The following is a 17,441-nucleotide window of genomic DNA, read 5'->3' on the forward strand; positions in this document are numbered from 1 at the left end:
TCTCCCGCCAAATTTGTGTTTACTTCACCTCATGCCCTGCTCTGGGTGGTTTTAGAAACCAGCTGGTAGCAGCTGAGTGGCTCAAACCCCTAACCAATAGAACCTTGTTGCTCAGACTTTCCATATTTTTGTCCATCCCTGTATATGAGTCTATGTAGGAGCTGAGGATTTAGTGACACAAACAGGGCTGGATCTTGCCAAGTGTAAAGCCTTCCCCATGCAGCCATGTGCCCCAAAAGTGCCACTGGATGAAATTGCACAAGCCTTAGCAGTAAGTCTCTGATCCTCATTGTACAAGAATGGCTAAGATACACAGCCCCGATTCCAATAAGATTGCCCTTGGAGCATTAAGTCACTACGTTCAAAATGTGCCTGTGGCTTGCTGAGACTGTCCCCAACCATATGGTGTAATGTAGCTGGCCGCTATATTGGGACCTGTTGAATATACGGAGACTGGTGGTATATAGTGAACATGACTGGCAGTTTTTCCCATGTAAAATACCAAATTCATTTGAATCATGCATTACAGCCCAGAGGGCGCAGTATGAGTCACTACCACCGGGTGGTGCAACAAGTCTTCAGCTTGTGAGTGATGTGTACAGTGTAAGTGTGAGCATTGGGCCTCTTTCACACAGGCGACAACGATATCGCAGCTGTGTTGCCACGATTTTGTAGTCAGTGATGCGTTTTTCTTGTGAAAAATCGTGCATCGCTTCGCTGCTGCCAGCAAAACACGAGCAAATTTCATCACAAGGTTAAGCCCCCCCCTAAATAAGCCCTAGTTGAATTCCCTGGAAAAAAAAAAAAAAAAAAAGAATACTTACCTACAAGGCTTGGTCCGGGTCCTCCTGCTGCTCTCTGGAGCTCCGCCGGGTGTCCTGCAGTCCTCATTCGCTCTCAGAAGATCACTTCCTGGCTGCAAGATTCAAAAATCCCGCCTCCAGGAAGCAATGGCTCCGATTGATTCATCGAGCGCTGCATTGTTTGGCTGAGTAGTGCTGGATGAACCAAAATGAGGGCTGTGATTGGTTTATCCATCTCTGCATTGATTGGCTGAGCAGAGTTTGAAGAACCAGTCACGTTGTGGAGGTGGGATTTATGTATTGGTCAAGGCGCGCCTCGGCCAATTCATAAATCCCGCCTCTACAACATGATTGGTTTTTTCAAACTCTGCTCAGCCAATCAATGCAGAGCTGGATGAACCAGTCACAGCCTTCACACATTGGTACATAGAGCGCTGCATTGATTGGCTGAGAGGCACTGGATGAGCCAGAGACATTGCTTTCTGGAGACGGGATTTTTGAATCCGGCAACCAGGAAGTGATCTTCTGTGGGCGAACGAAGACTGCAGGCCGCACGGCGGAGCTCTGGACAGCAGCAGGAGGACCCGGACCGAGCCTTGTAGGTAAGTATTCCATTTTTTGGAAATGCAGCTAGGGCTTATTTTAGGGGTAGGGAAACATCGCATCTCAAGAAAATTTCTAGTTCGTGAGATGTGATGCAATAAAACAAAAAGGCTCAATAGGGAATCGTGCTGTAAAACATCGCAAATTGTGGCAGTATAGAGCATGCTGCTATTTTTTTCTCTCGCAACATAGCATCAGATAAAACATCACTAATGTGAAACCTCACAGGAGAGCATGGGCTTCACATACACGCCTATTTAGCCCTTTAGCATCACGAGAAAAAAAAAAAAAGGAATCGCACAATTTTATTGCTAGTGTGAAAGCGGCCTTATTGATGGGTGTATAGTGCGTTGCAGTGCTCAATACATTCCGTATAGAGGGCTATGTAGTTCTGAGCAAGGTGCGGTAAAATGGAACAACTTTTTCTGGAAAAAAAAAAAAAAAAGCACTGAAGAGGGTGCAAGTAAAAGAAAACACGATCTGATACGCAGCACCCAACGCCAAGACATTTTCTCATTATGCAGACCCCATATACAGAACCCTCCAGAAGTTTAGAAACACTGAAAAATGTAATCTTGAGATGGCAGTCAAAAATCTCAATGCCTTTGGCTGTACTTAAAAAAAAATAAAAAAATTCAATCCCTCAAATGATTCTTCGTATTTAGAAATAACTTTAAAATGTTGCCCTCTTGGAGATATCCAGCCTCTGCCTGAATGATAACAATGCATACTGTCAGCATGCGGTGGACCAACCTTACGTTGTTGGCTCGGGACACGTTTCCATTCTTAGTAGAACACCTCTCAGAGAGGTTTCTGACTAGTGATTTGCAGTTCTGCTACCAAACATCTGGAAGGCATTGTGGATGTATACATGATAACTAGGATATGTATAACAACCATATTCAGGATCAGTGTCATACGGTTTCCAAATACAACCTGTACGAGGCTGCGCTATGCGGTATCCATAATTCCCGAACACTGTACAGTTGGGTTTAGGTTGGCTGAGTTCTTAACATAGGTGTGATTCCCAGAGTTGGACCCACATCTATCACATTTTTATTTTATATGACCGTGGATATGCCATATAAGCCTGACCATAGGAATATCCATTTAAGGCCGCCTGCAGGGACGAGCGCGTACTCACCCGCGCCGTCTGCATAGGAGTGCGTATTTTAATGCACTCCTATGCAAACTTTCAGCGGCGGAAATCCCGCGGCGGGATTTCCGCTCGTGTGCAGGCGGCCTAAGGCTAGGTGCACACCAGCCTTAACTGCAATTTGCACCGAGGAGACTCCGGGGCAACTCACATTGTCACTACTCCGACACAAGTCCGTGTGCTGTCCGATATACCTGGACTTGCACTGGCATAACTGCTCATCTGTGAAATGGACAGGCGCAGAACATGCCTCAGTTTTTCTTTTTTTCCCCTCACACAGATCGTCGGTCTATATAACCCCATATATAGGCTATAATGGGGCTGTGGGATACTTTTTTGGCTTGAAAGCTAGCTGGGCAACTGACGAATCACTGGAGCACTTCTCTATATATTGATGATGATCTGTTCAGTCGAGGACGACTTTTGGATCACCGTTCTTCATGCTTTCCTATTCTTGACCGCTTCTTTCAGTTCTTCCATGTTTGTATCCGCCTTGATTGCGTCCAGCCAGCGTCTTCTTTGCTGTCCTCTTCTTCATGACCCACTAACTGTGTCGAGCATCAATGTTGTTTCCAGAGAATTGGCTTGCATGATAGGTCCAAAGTATGAGAGCCGCTGTTTGGTGATATTACCCTTTAGCAATATTTTTGGTTTGATACGACCTAGGACCATCTTGTTGGTGACCATTGCCGACCGTGGTATATGCAAATGCAAGAACACATCAAGTCATCAATGTCGGGAGCCACTTACTCAGAGAGGACCTCTAATTTGGGTTACGAGAGATCCCAAGTGCTGGAACATGTTCTAGGACATCTCTATGCCCAATAAGAAGCAACCCAACCATGTAGCCAGTAGCAGATTCCAATGCACAGTCTTCTACTAGCTGGGCGGTGGTAGCAGGATTTTGGGAGCGCACTCATGACAGCTCGCGGGGTGGCAAGAGGTTTTCAGGATACTATTTACTTTTTGTAAAGCCAGTTAGGCGATTTACCAGGGAGAAGCACATGAGGTGCAGCAAGGAAGTTCTGCAAACTTTTTAGCTCAGGCGCCCCCTAGCAGCCATAGTTTGTTACTTGCTCCATAGATCCCCCTTCTTCATACAGTACATGACAATGCTGCTGCTTTTGAATGGCAGGAGAGGGGGATGGCGGCCAGTTCAGCATGAAGCCTATGCTCACCCAATAGCAGTACCCTTACATGGGGCAATTGTCACTCCAACAATGGCTGGAAACAGCGATATTTGGTGACAGTCGTCCCATGCACGCAGCCACTGACGGGGCAGGGGTAGGAGGTCACTCAGAAGCTGCTGGTCGCTTTGTTTTAGCTCACATTGTGAAACGAAGACGACTTTGGTGTCCGGTTTAAGGGCTGTATGTGCATTATATTAGGCGCGGACTAAGAGTGCTCTACTCCAAATACACCAGAAACCTGATAAAACAACCGCCCACATGATCTCCGTCTCAACGCAAGTGACCGGTCCCGTTCCGGCGCTCCATTACAATGCTGTTTTCTGCACCTGTGATAGAACCCCCTGACGTCATCACACAGCGCAGTAAATAACGCTGCCTGAGGCCGGGCTCACACAGGCCGACCGGATTCTGCATGTCGGAGGCCCGCAGTGGATTCCGGTTGAGAGCCCAGCTGGCAACCCTGCTATTTCTATATTGCGAATGACCATGGTGGCTCGGTTTATTCGTATTTCCCACGCTGTTGCCAAGCAATGGCACAGGTACCCGCCGCCCATATGCAATGTCAATTGCGTATGTGTTGCGGATTGGATGCCTCTATTGCCATCAATGGTGACCGTCTGTCTGGACTCTGTGCAAAATAGAGCATACTGTGATTTTTCTTCCGTTTGCAGAATACGCAATTCATGTACGCGAGAGAGGAAAAAAAAAAAAGATGAAAATGCATGTCTTTCAATAACCGCATTTACCGCGGATCCTCCGCGCGGACAGTGATCGCAGAATATGCAATCCAAATCCGCCCGTGTGAGTCCAAGCTAAATGTGACTGTTCCCAGCAAGAGGAACCACGTAATATTGTAGATATGATACCTTTTAATAGCTAACAAAAATACATGAGGTTATTGCGAGCTTTCAGACCTCTTAGGCTCATACAGGGCAGATTCTTCGTTTTTGCAGAAATTCTGTGCGGAAATTCTGATTATGCTGCAAAACCGCTGCCATACTTAGTTTGTCCTTGGGTTTATTGTGGCGTATTATGTGCGTTTTTGCTGCAGGTAATGATGTGCGCTTAAATCCGCTGCACTTTTTAAACTATTTCTAGCATTTTCTAGTGCGGATTTGTGCTTCACAATCAACTTTACTGCCTTCCTTCACACAAACAATTTTCAGCTGAACTGCTATACTTTCCGCATGATAAAAAGGCACCTGCGGAATCAGTCGCGGTTTTTACTGCTAACATGGAGGCCTATGGCCAAAAAACAGCCGCGAAAATGTCCAAAGAATTAACATGCTGCATATTCAAAAAACGCGCAACAACAACACTGCGGTCGTGCGGAAACATTCCGCATAGTGGGAACAACATTTTGCCAAAACATATTTACTTTGGCTTGCACTGCAAACGCAGCGGATTGTCCCTCCAGCGGATCTGCAACGGAAAAAAAGCAGCAAATCCGCGATGAATCCACCCCGTGTGAACCCAGCCTTAGGCCGGCTTCACACGGCCGTGATGGGCCCCGTCACGGTGCCCCCCCTCCCCCCCCCCAGAGACCCCAATACATACCTCCGGATCCGGCATCCTACATCCCGCAAGATGCTTCGGCGTGCATGTGCAATAGAGCGCGTGACACGCCGGCCGCGTCCTATGACACGCTTACAATGTCTCATGACGCGGCGGCGGTAGGCGGGGAAGCGGTTTCACGCTATCTTCCGCTGTGCTACAGCGGAAGATAGCGTGACGGACGGCTTCCATTGACTGCAATGGAAGCCGTCTGCGCGTACGCCCACGGCAAATAGAGCATGCCGCGGGTGAGGTCGGGAGATTTCACGGTGCGAAATTCCAATTCCATTGTGCTATTAGGTTCAATAGAACCTAATAGCTGCGGGCAACGCAGCGGATTTCCGCCACGTATTACGCAGCGGAAATCCGTCCATGGGAAGGAGCCCTTAGGCCTCCCTCACACAGGGCGTTTGCAAAACGCTGCCTTTTCAGCTGTGTTTTCATCTGCCTTTTCAGCCCAGCTGAAGAGGCTACCCATTCATTTCAATGGGAGACTCAGCTGAAAACGCCCAAGAAGAGAACATGCAGCGTTTTTCAATGCAGCGTTTTCAGCCCTGTGTGAGCAGCCCCATTGAAATGAATGGGAGCCTTGTACAGCGTTTAGAACAGGGCTGAAAACGCTGCTGAAAACGCCCTGTGTGAGGGAGGCCTTAGGGAACTTCCTCAGGCTTAATGATGAAGGATCCCGAGAGGTTCGCAAGCTCGCTATAACATCATGTATTTTTGTTAGCCATTAGAAGGTATCATATCTATAAGATTACGTGGTTTCTCTCACTGAGAACAGTCACACATTGCTCTGCTGGTTTACACCCCTTTTTTTTCGTTTGGGTTAAATGACAAATGTTTGTAAAGTACCCCAAGTTAATGGCTGCGCAAAAAACATCAGAAGAAAAAAAAAGCGTATCATCCCAAAATAATAACGAAATCTTTATTGTACTTCACAATAAAAAGCACAAATACGGACACAAAAATCGAAAAGCAAATTTAACAAAATCATTAAGGCCACCTTCACACGGGCGTAGGCGTATTTACGTGCACATTTGCGCTGTGTATTTACGGGATGGGCATTGCATTTTTGCACAGGTATCTCTCCCGCTCACATGCCCTACATCCTTATGTTTGCCAGACACTCAATGCTTGATGAACAATTAAGTTTAATCTGTGCAATCTTTGGGCACAAAACACACAAAAATAGAACATATTTGAATGCGTATTTTTTTTTATATACGAATGAAATGCGCGCACAAACCAATTGAAGTCAACGGATTCTATTCATGGCATATGCAAAATTCTGCATGCATAATATGCAGCGCAAATGCTTTCGTGTGGATAAGCCCTAGGGCTGCTTTGACATCGGCGTTGGCGGCCAGCGTTTCCGTCTCTGCCCCGTTTTCAGAGAAGGTAAGCCAAAATTAAAACGGAAAAAAAAAAATATATATATATATATATAGACCCATTTTTCTCCCCATTGATTTCAACAGGGTTTCAAAAAAAAAAAAACGGAAAGCAAACAGAACGGCTTCGCAGTTCGCTTCTGTATAGTTTGGTTTACGTTTATTTTTGGACAGTCTGCCGCATTATTTGTCTAAAAAAAAAAAATGTAATGGAAGCAAACTGCAAAGCCCTGTTGTCTTCCTTTTTTTTTTTTTTTTTAAACCCTATTGAAATCAATGGGGAGAAAACCGAAGCAGCGAGACGGACACCCTGAACTGCGCGCTAACAGCTGTGAACGCTTATGCAGATTTTTTTTTTTAATTTGGCAACCAAAAATTTAATTTGGCTCCTAAACGTTTTGGCTGAATGGCTCCAAGATCTTTCTTTTTTAATCAGGAGCCCTGCCCCCTCTAACCAGCCCTGTGAGCCCCAGTCTGAGCTGGACCAAAGGCTGACACTCTACCCCCCAGCCTCCTGGTTAACAGGACCCCATGCAATACATGAGATACATCCAGCTTGCATACACAGAGCGCCTCCATGACAGCGCTGCCATTCCCCCGCATCCCCCTGCTGCTGCAGCACTACACCGCACGGGTGGCCGGCATCCTCCAGCACGGCTCTGCTGCTCCCTTATAGACACAGCATGGCCTCCCACTCCTCTACTCACCTGCTGCCACAACCAGAGCTCAACGCCGGGTGTAATTCACAGCCGGAAACGGACAAGCCCAGGAGCAGGACCAAGCCGCAGACAGAGGCTCCGGAAGTCAAGAGCGTCTCACGCAGAGCGACCACCTGCGTTTCACACACCGGAAATGCGTCACTTAGTCCTTTCCTGCGTTTCACGCCAGTGCAGTCTGCGGTTCAAACACAGGAAGTCTTCTGTCTGCGGCTGTCAGTGGCAATGCCAAGTGTAGGCAGGCTGTAGAAGCGATGTTGTTGTAAGTCAGCGTCTAGGAGAAGACTGCCCTGCTGATCTTCCTCCATAGCACGAAGTAGTTTGTGTTTCCATGCTGTGGGCGGGCATTACCTGCTACACGTGTGTCTTCACCTTTACCCCTAGCATGCACTGCAGGCCCTGCACCGCCATCTGGGGATCTGAGCTGTGTGGACTTCAGGCACCTGGCACCCTTCATTTAAGTAAGTATCACCTGTCTCCATATGGTCACTGCTAGAACATTGCTACTTGTCTTGAAGAATTTGGTCCTGTTACAATGGGGCTCATTTGCTAATACTACTGGTTAAAAGTTAGGCAGTGCAAACTTCATCTAGTCTTAAAATGCACCAAAGTCCTCATAGCTGGTTGGTAAATTTGTCAATTTTTTAGTGTTTTTATCACACGCACTAGTTAGCTTAGTTTATGCCAAAACTTGTCCTGAAACTTTGGCCCGGTTTTTGGTGCAGTTTAGGCTATGTCCTGTTTTCAAACAAGTGATATAAAATATCTAGTAAATGTGGCGCATAACATGCAAGTCCATTTGCATCAGAAAACTCATTTTATATACTGTTTTCCCTGAAAATAAGACAGTGTCTTATATTAATTTTTGTTCAAAAAGGTATAACTTTTTTACATGTACAGCTGCCTGGATACTATTTAAATTGACTTTTTAAATTAACTGTTAGCAGGGCTTAATTTTGGAGTAGGGCTTATGTTTCAAGCATCCTCAAAAAGCCTGAAAAATCATTTTACATCCTCAACAATTCTATTTCTTAATTCTATGTCTTATTTTCAGGGGATGTCTTATTTTCAGGGAAACAGGGTAGTACCTCTCTGGCCCAACGTAGGACATAGAATGGGACACACAATGAAACAGTCTCTTCTGAAGACAGTGAATCTCTGCTGTCGTTTATTTGCCCAATTGTTAGGACTTCATCACCATGAACACATCCAGATGTTAGGAAAGGACTGGTAGGAAAGCTGCCTTCTTATAGGTGATGCTGCAGAGCATTGTAACATCTCCCATTTGTGTGCCAGATGTTTAAAGTGCTCCTACAGGCATGGAGAGACAAAGATGGCCGCACTGCTTCTCTGACTACCTGATGCATACTGCTCTGACTGGTCAGCACTGCTCATGGGGGCAGCACTAGCCAATTAAAGCAAGTGTAGTGTCTCAAGCTATTGATAGTAAGGGAGATTGAACAATACCTCTGCAGCACCACCAATTGGTGGCGCTGCAGAGGTATTGTTCCATCTTCCTTATTTGCATATTACCCAGAGGAGCATGGATGGCCTTATAAGTCTCCTCACTTACCTTCTTGGTGCTCTCCTTAAGGAGTGATGTTACCCCTTCTGACCCACATCACAGGCCCAACTAAGCGAGGATCCTACTGCACACTGATGAGAGACAAACACCCCAAAACAGCTGTCTGTGTATGGAATCTCACTTGGTTTTTAATTCCCACTCATTGCTCTACAGACATGTATGAAGGGTCGGGCATTGATTTGCAGTAACGCAGCCATCCAATAGGTGGCGCTGCAGAGGTATTGTTCCATCTTCCTTGTTTGCATATTACCCAGAGCATGGATGGCCTTATAAGTCTCCTCACTCACCTATTAGGTGCGCAACTTAAGGAGTGTTGTTACCCCTCCTGATCAAACTATTGATGCATACTAATTTAGAGTGTACATCAGGTAGTCGGAGAGGCTGGTGCGGCCATCTTTGTTTGTCCAGGACCACAAGGTCACTTTAATAATGTGATGACTCAAGTTTTGAATCCTTATTATATGTCTGTGTGTGTTTCTGTCTATATAATTATATGTTCTTAGGATAGCCCATGAATATGCGATTGTGGTGTTCTGGGGGCACTCCATGTTAATCATAAGAATGTTTTCCAGGGCACAGGGCCCCTGTCAACTAGGCAGCCTGGCACTATTCACTTTTTCTGTGCCCAAGAGAAGAATGGGGCACATTGTCGATCAGTGGGGACACGACAGATTGCTCTCCTAGGGATAGACCATCACTATTGGAAGCCATACCTTTAATGTTTTCTACCACCTTTCTGTGTGGCCACCTGATTGTAATTATCGCCAGGTACGGCCTAGAGTAACCCAGACGTGTGTGCCCACAGGGCTCCATGGCACATGCTACTGAACACCCCAGAGACTGGCAGAATGTCATCATGTTATATAGACTAGCAGGTGACAAGCTGGTAATGTGCCCCCGTTTTGTATGTAGAGGTAAGCAAAGAAATAAGTAAACGTGTTTATTTTCTTAGGAAACTCCGGAGAACAATCAGATTTAACTGTTTTCTAATTCTAAAGAAGATTTGAAGAAAACGTTTTAATAATGGCTGAACACGGGGCGCATATCACTACCGCCAGCCCAGGTGATGAGCGGCCCTCTATTTTTGAAGTTGTGGCTCAGGAGAGCTTGATGGCGGCAGTGAGGCCTGCGCTACATCATGTTGTCAAGGTAAGGGCTAAGACGCCGTCATCACACATGGCAGAAATACTACCGAATTCCCGCAGCTGGAATCGCTGCAGAGGTTTCACAACATTTAGGGATCCTTCACACAGGCAACTGCGATTTTGCCGCAAAAAAAAAACATCTTTGTTTCTGCGATTTTTAGGCGTTAGCAATACTTTTTTCTAAGAATAATCTTGCATCGCTGCCACCCGCGATTTTCTCGCATGAAACTCAGTTGGAAATTTCTAATGTTAACGCATTTTCCGAAAATCGTGAGTTGTGCCTTGCGATGTGAAAAAAGGAGGCTCCACAGGGAAACATGAAAGATTAAAAAAAAAACACAAAGATTGGACATGATGCAATTGCGCGTTTTTATCGCAAGTGGGAAGGCACCCTTATAGTACTCGATCTGAAGATTTCTAAAATGTCCTTTACATGGTGTGAAAATTTTCTGCACTAAATCTGGGACGTTTTTGAAAAACGCTGCTTATTCTAACAAACTATTTAGCTAATTAACCCCTTAGTGACCAAGCCTGTTTGCACCTTAATGACCAATTAACCTTTCAATTTTCATTATTAGTCTCATTCCTAGAGCCATAACACTAATGTTTCCATCAATAGCCTTATGAGGGTCTGACTTCTGCAGGAAAAGTTGTATTTTGAATGACATTTCGGGGGAAAAAAAAGTGTACAAATTTTTTTTTATTTTAGGAGAATTAGAGGGGGGGGGGTCCACTATGTTTTGAATTTAATTTTCATGGAGCAAAAATAGTACGATTCCAGTGACACCAAGTTTAAACTTTTTTTTTTTTTCCAACGGAGCTCTGTGCAGGATTGTTTTCTGCAGGATGAACTCTAGTCTTCATTTATCAAGTTTTGGGGAACATTTAACATTTTGGTTTTTGTAAACTTGATAGGAAAATACATTTGTCATTTTCACCAAAAAGTGCCAAAATGATGCCATAAAAATGCACAAAAACATAACCTGCATGTACATACAACCTAGATCATAAACTGGACGTGGATGATAATGATATTTTGTGCTGCTAACTTGATTGCTATTTTTCCTAGGTCCTTGCAGAATCAAACCCGGCTCGTTTCGGCCCTTTGTGGAGATGGTTTGATGAACTTTACACCCTGTTTGATCTGCTGCTCCAGCAGCACTACTTGTCCCAGGCGAGTGCCTCATTCTCAGAGAACTTCTATGGACTAAAGAGAGTGTCCATGGGAAAGAGCAGCGGCAGGCTCCAAGGGAAGGAGTATTGGCGGTCCCTCGCGCTGCTGGTGTTCGTACCTTATCTACGAGTCAAGCTGGAGAAGTTCGTTAACAGACTTGGAGAGGAAGAAGATTATTCGATACAAAACCCAACTTCCTTCAGTAAAAGGTGCTATAAGGCAGTTCTTGCATCCTACCCATTCGTGAAACTGTCCTGGGAAGGCTGCTTTCTATTTTACCAGCTGAGGTATATCCTATGGAGTGCAAGTCATCACTCCCCAATGCTTCATTTAGCTGGAGTGCGGCTTGCTAGGCTTACTCTTGAAGATATACAAGCCATGGATGTTACTTCAGAAAATACAACCTCTACACCCTCTGCTCTTAGGTAAGTCTGATTGGATCCAGTCATACTTATAGACTCCTACTTTATGGCTAAAACATCTTCTCATTGTGAACACGTTTTCAGTGCAGAAGTGAACATTTGTGATGGTTGAAAGGGCCTCTCTCAGGCAAGAATAGGACAGATAGAAGCATATAGAGGGTAATAAAACTGCCCTCCCAGCAGGCAGAGATGGTACTGGCTCCAGATACTCGTGATGCTGGGCTGATGCATCATGGGATTGCTAGTCTTATTTTCGGGGTGGCCAAGATGGCCATCTGTAGACTGCCTAATCGCCCATAATGTATTGGTAGTGTTAATATTTAGAGATGAGCGAGTATACTCGCCAAAGGCAATTGCTCGAGCGAGCATTGCCTTTAGTGAGTATCTGCCCGCTCGAGCCGAAAGGTTCGGGTGCCGGCGGCGGGCAGGGAGCTGCGGGGGAGAGCTCTCTCTCCCTCTCCTCCCCCCCCCCCCCCCCCCCCCCTCCCCGCTCCCTCCTGCTGACTGCCGCTACTCACAGCTCCCCCACGCCGGCACCCGAACCTTTCGTCTCGAGCGGGCAGGTACTCGCTAAAGGCAATGCTCGCTCGAGCAATTGCCTTTGGCAAGTATACTCGCTCATCTTTATTATTACAAATTCACTATACCTGCTCTGTGATTGGCCAGTTCTGCTCACATGATCCTCTTAAACTCAACCAATTTTGCCATCACCACATCCTAAGGACTCATTCACACAGCCATAGGCGTTTTTACATGCGCCCGTAGGAGCCGTAAAAACGTATGAACAGGCGTACAACTCTAACGTTTGTGCACCCGTTCAGAATGCATGAGCCCTGGTGCATATACACAGAGGCCGCAATGCCGTTGCCTCCCCGGCTTACCCCTCTCTCCTTCCCTCCGGCTGTTTGCAATGGGAGTGGGTGGAACAGGGGCGGAGCGAAGCCCCTACCCCTTGTCTGCAGCCAGCAATGGGAGGGGTGGAGCTTAGCTCCGCCAGCCGGAGGAGAGAAGAGGGAGGAACTTTAGCAGTCACGCTGCTAAACTCCCTCCCTCCTTCGGCTGCTGTCATTGGCTTCCATAGGAGCCCATGCCAAGTGTCCCTCAACCTGCACCTCCGTTATTCGGTCCTGTTTGTTAGTTAATAATAAGTCCAGAGTGGCCCTCCCTCTAGTTGGCTCTTGCACAAGTTGGGAAAGGTAGTTATCTTTAATTATTCTCAAGCACTTATCACTCCTGTGAGATTTACTGGTTTCGTCTTCCCATATTCTATCCCGATAATCAAAATCCCCCATAATAATTACTTCATTGCGGTTTGACACCTCTTCTATTTGTCTTATTACGTTTTCAGTTTCTTCTGGTGGCCTATAGAAAACCCCTATCAGGATGTTGTGGTTTTATTTTTCCTCCCTGTATTTCTACCCACAGAGATTCCACGTGTTCATCTCCTACACCTATATCTTCTCGTAGCTTCAGCATTAGTACGATTTAACATACAGACACACCCTTCCCCCTTTATGGTTGCCACGGTCTCTTCTGAAGAGATTGTAAGTTCACCGCCTAATCGCACTCATCATCAAACCATGTTTCCGTTATTCCCACTATATCGTAATTTTTTTCAGACATTCTCGCTTCGAGCTCACCCACTTTACCAATCAGACTTCTTGCAATCGTTGCCGTATAATTTATATGGTGGTGGTTATGCTTGGTCATTGTTCTACTTTTTGGTCCCATTAGCTATACTGCCAGTTCTAACTTTACTAACCCCGCATCCTGCTCGACCTCCCACCCATTACTTGGTCCCAAGTCGCTGTCTACACCATCGACTCCCTTATTTCTCTTAGTGCCCCAGTCCCCTAGTTTAAACACTCCTCCAGCCTTCTAGCCATCTTCTCCCCCCAGTACAGCTGCACCATCCCCATTAAGATGCAGCCCGTCCCTACGGTAGAGCCTGTAGTTGACAACAAAGTCAGCCCAGTTCTCCAGGAACCTGAACCCCCTCCTTCTTACATCAACTCCAGAGCCACTTGTTAATCTCACAAAGATCCTTCTGCCTTTCTAGTGTGGTTTGCGGTGCAAGTAGTATTTCCGAGAAAACTACCTTGGAGGTCCTTGCCCTAAGCTTGGATCCTAGGTCCCTGAAATTGTTTTATGAAGGCCCTCCATTGACCTCTAATTTGTTCATTGGTGCCAATGTGCACCATGACCACTGGATCCTCACCAGCCCCTCCCAGTAATCTGTCAACTTCGAGTGCCAGGAAGACAACACACCAGTCGACAATCCCGGTCTTTATGGCAGATTGCCCCATCTGTCCCCCACCACTAGGACCTGTCTAGCCTGCTCTCCACTCCCCGTCCTTTTCTCACTGGAGTAGTCATCTCCCTGGCGTTCCGAGGGCATGATGTGCCGCACTGGTGCTGGTACTGTAATGGCATTCCCCTCATCTGTCCAAAAGATCACTACTGCTACTAACTGCTGATTTGTCTATTCTGAAACCCATATAGTTTGTGTATTTGATTGCAAGCACTAAACTAGTTATTTGTATCAAGTCTGGAGTCTGGTTCCCTCTCTTGGTCATCAACAGTATTGCAAGCTTTTGGGTAGTAGGGGTCATGAATTGGTACGCAGCAAATAATTTTATTTTAAAGTCAATGTTCACATAGGGTGGACTTGCTGCGGAATGTCTGCAGTGGACATTCTGCACAGAACCACAGCTAAAAGTTAGCTAAAAATCATAGCTTTTGGTGCAGAATTCATCCCCTTATTAAGAGGTGGATTCCACAGTGGAGAAAGCAAGAAAATTGACATGCTGAGGATTTAAATTCTGCATTGCATGTCCGTTTCCGCATGGGTTTTGTACAGATTTTTTTCCACCGCACGTGAACATTGTCTAAAGGGAATGTATAAACTGCAGGCATCATGTTATAGAACAGGAGGCGGCGATCAGATTGATATAGTTTTATGAAGAAAGATACGGTATATGAATCTGCTCAGCTTCTCCTGAATTTATTACATAATGCCTGTAATTTGACCAGGATGTTCACCCCGACAGGTTCCCGTTAAGATGAGGAGTGTGACTGGTGGACTACTTCCGGCACCAGATGCGCAAATGGGCAAAACAATATATTATAGCAGCAAACCCTTCTAGTTATGGTGGTGCGAAAAAGGAAAAACAGGGAGAGCCCTAAATTTCCATGACCAGAGGCAAAGGTGTCCCCACATGGGTGCCTTATTAAACCAATTTTAAAGTTGTATGTAGCTGTAATATGTTTATATGCATGAGCTTTTGCAAATGGGAAAATAACCAATTGGGAGGGTTTCTTTTAACTTTTCGAACAATAACATCATTTCTTGTTCTTTTCTCCTCAGCATGGGCGGCATATTGAAGAAAGCTCTTGGCGGAGTGTCTATGACGTTATCTTCTAGCCTATCACTGGGAGTGTTCTTCCTGCAGTTTCTAGAATGGTGGTACTCCACTGAAAACCAAGAGACTGTTAAATCTCTGAGTTCATTGCCAGCCCCCTCTGCTCCCATTCATTTTGAACTGGAAGCCTATTCCCCCCTCCTGCCCAAATTAAAGACAGTTTGCCCACTTTGTCGTAAAGTAAGAGTTAATGACACAGCTCTTGGCACCTCAGGTTATGTCTTCTGCTACCGATGTGCTTATTACTATGTGAAAAATCACCAGCGCTGTCCAGTGAGCGGCTATCCAACGGAACTACAGCACCTAATACGACTCTACGCACCTGATGCTTAGACTAAGATTGGCTAAAACACTGTAGACGGTAGGAGCCGGATAGACCGCCCCCGAAGCCAAGCTGAGTTTTAGTGGCCTGGCCATAGGAACTTCCAAAGATACCAATAGAGAACAATCAACAAAGTAGTAATACTTGGCTCCAAGCATTTGTCCATTACTGGCTTAGATGTAGACTGAACCACAGTAGGAGTTGTAGATGTTTAGGTCCATGAAGGCATAATAGAATTTACAGTATCTTTTTTGACACTGAAATACAATTAAAACTAATTTGTGAACTTCTGTGAAGTAACATAATGAGCAATATAAATATCTTGATTATTTGTATTAGAATGCAGATGTAGAGTTTTGGTTAAAGCTTTATAATAAACTGATAAAATGTATTTACAATCACACCAGTCGCACGGTTTTACTTCCAGCAAGATATTTAATAGCAGAATGTGACACCACTAGAGATGAGCGAACGTACTCGGACACACCCCTTTTTCACTCGAGCACCGCAATTTTCGAGTACTTCCGTACTTGGGTGAAAAGATTCGGGGGGCGCCATGGGTGAGTGGGGGGTTGCAACGGAGGGCGAGAGGGAGAGAGAGAGAGTTCCCCGCTGCTACCCCCCCGCTCCGCCACGCCTCCCCCCGGCGCCCCCCGAATCTTTTCACCCAAGTACGGAAGTACTCGAAAATTGCGGTGCTCGAGCAAGTAATTACTCGAAACGAGTATATTCGCTCATCTCTAGACACCAGTTGCCTCTTTATCATCAAACTGATGTTATAAAAATACTACTTTCATTTTAAATCCATTAATATTTCGGTGTAACATTGTTATTTCTCGAAGCAATTTGTTTGCTGGCATAAACTACGAAAAACAATATTCAAAACGTTCTACAGTGTTTCCCCCAAAAGAAGACACTGTCTTATAGCATTTTTTGCCCCAAAAGAGGCACAGTGTCTTATTTTGGGGGAAAGGAGGGGGTGTCTTAATACTCACCTAGCAGGCGGCGTCTGAGACTCGCACGCTGGGCTGTGGCGCTCGGGCAGGCTTCTGTGCATACCTGAACGATGACGCAGCATTTCTTCCTGATAGCGGGGCTTGAATACCCCTGCCTCCAGTAAGAAACTGCTGTAATTGGCTGAGGCAGCGCTCGATGAACAAATCAGAGCAATCGCTTGCTAGAAGCGGGGGGGGGGGGTTTCAAGCCCCCGGTACCAGGAAGAAATGCTTGTTCGGCATTCAGGACTATACTGAAGCCTGCAGCAGCACCACAGCCCTTAAGTATTGCTCCCCCCCTTGTAGCTTAGCTAGGGCTTATTTTCAGGGGAGGGCTTATATTTCAAGCCCCCTGAAAATCACAGTAGGGCTAATTATCGGGATAGGTCTTATTTTGGGGGGAACACTGTAGTAGATTGAACTAAAATCTGGCCTTGAGGTCATCATGATTCAGGTTTGGGCTCTTGTCGGTGACAAAGGATGGCCATACATTTCCAATTGTTGTCAGCACACAGCTGTTCCTCCCGACTCCCACATACACATGCTTGCTTGGCCAAGCGAGCTGGTCATACACATTAGCTGAACCCACTTAGCATCCAAAAACAAAACCGCTCACCTGAACTCCACACCCCAAGCTGAAGGCACGCACGAACCACAATCCAAGTGCAGGTTCAAATCCCAAGCAGCTTACATAAAAGATTCCGGCGCCGCCTGTTACTTTGGTGAAAACTCTTTATTCCAAGAGTTTAAAACGCATACATGCAGTAAAAATAAGTAACAGGAGACAAAGTGGGATGCGTTTCGGGAAAAATATCCTTTACAGCATAAAAACATATACAACTGAATAATTTAAATACCTGCCGCTCCAAAAATCACACGATAGAAACGTACGAATATTGAATAAACACATGTATCTTAAACATCACGACTTTGATACAAGTTATCATACAAAAAGATACT

At 45.7% G+C, this 17,441-nt stretch overlaps 2 protein-coding genes across 3 annotated transcripts in view; one reads left to right on the plus strand and one right to left on the minus strand.

Moving 5' to 3' along the window:
• AP2B1 (adaptor related protein complex 2 subunit beta 1) overlaps nt 1-7,547 on the minus strand; it is a 93,863-nt gene extending 86,316 nt beyond the window's left edge. For both annotated transcript variants that reach the window (XM_066575176.1, XM_066575167.1), the window contains exon 1: nt 7,408-7,547. The gene's annotated coding sequence lies outside the window, so the exon portion shown is untranslated. The remainder of the gene's footprint in view (nt 1-7,407) is intronic.
• A 58-nt stretch (nt 7,548-7,605) lies between these two features.
• PEX12 (peroxisomal biogenesis factor 12) lies at nt 7,606-15,878 on the plus strand. The gene is made up of 4 exons (XM_066575189.1): nt 7,606-7,877; nt 9,954-10,150; nt 11,216-11,745; nt 15,110-15,878. The coding sequence occupies exons 2-4, from the start codon at nt 10,025-10,027 to the stop codon at nt 15,495-15,497; spliced, it is 1,044 nt and encodes a 347-aa protein (XP_066431286.1). The 5' UTR covers nt 7,606-7,877; nt 9,954-10,024; the 3' UTR covers nt 15,498-15,878.
• Nucleotides 15,879-17,441: the final 1,563 nt, after the last annotated feature.

This window comes from Eleutherodactylus coqui, chromosome 1 (assembly GCF_035609145.1).
Source record: "Eleutherodactylus coqui strain aEleCoq1 chromosome 1, aEleCoq1.hap1, whole genome shotgun sequence".
In the NCBI taxonomy this organism is placed as follows: domain Eukaryota; kingdom Metazoa; phylum Chordata; class Amphibia; order Anura; family Eleutherodactylidae; genus Eleutherodactylus; species Eleutherodactylus coqui.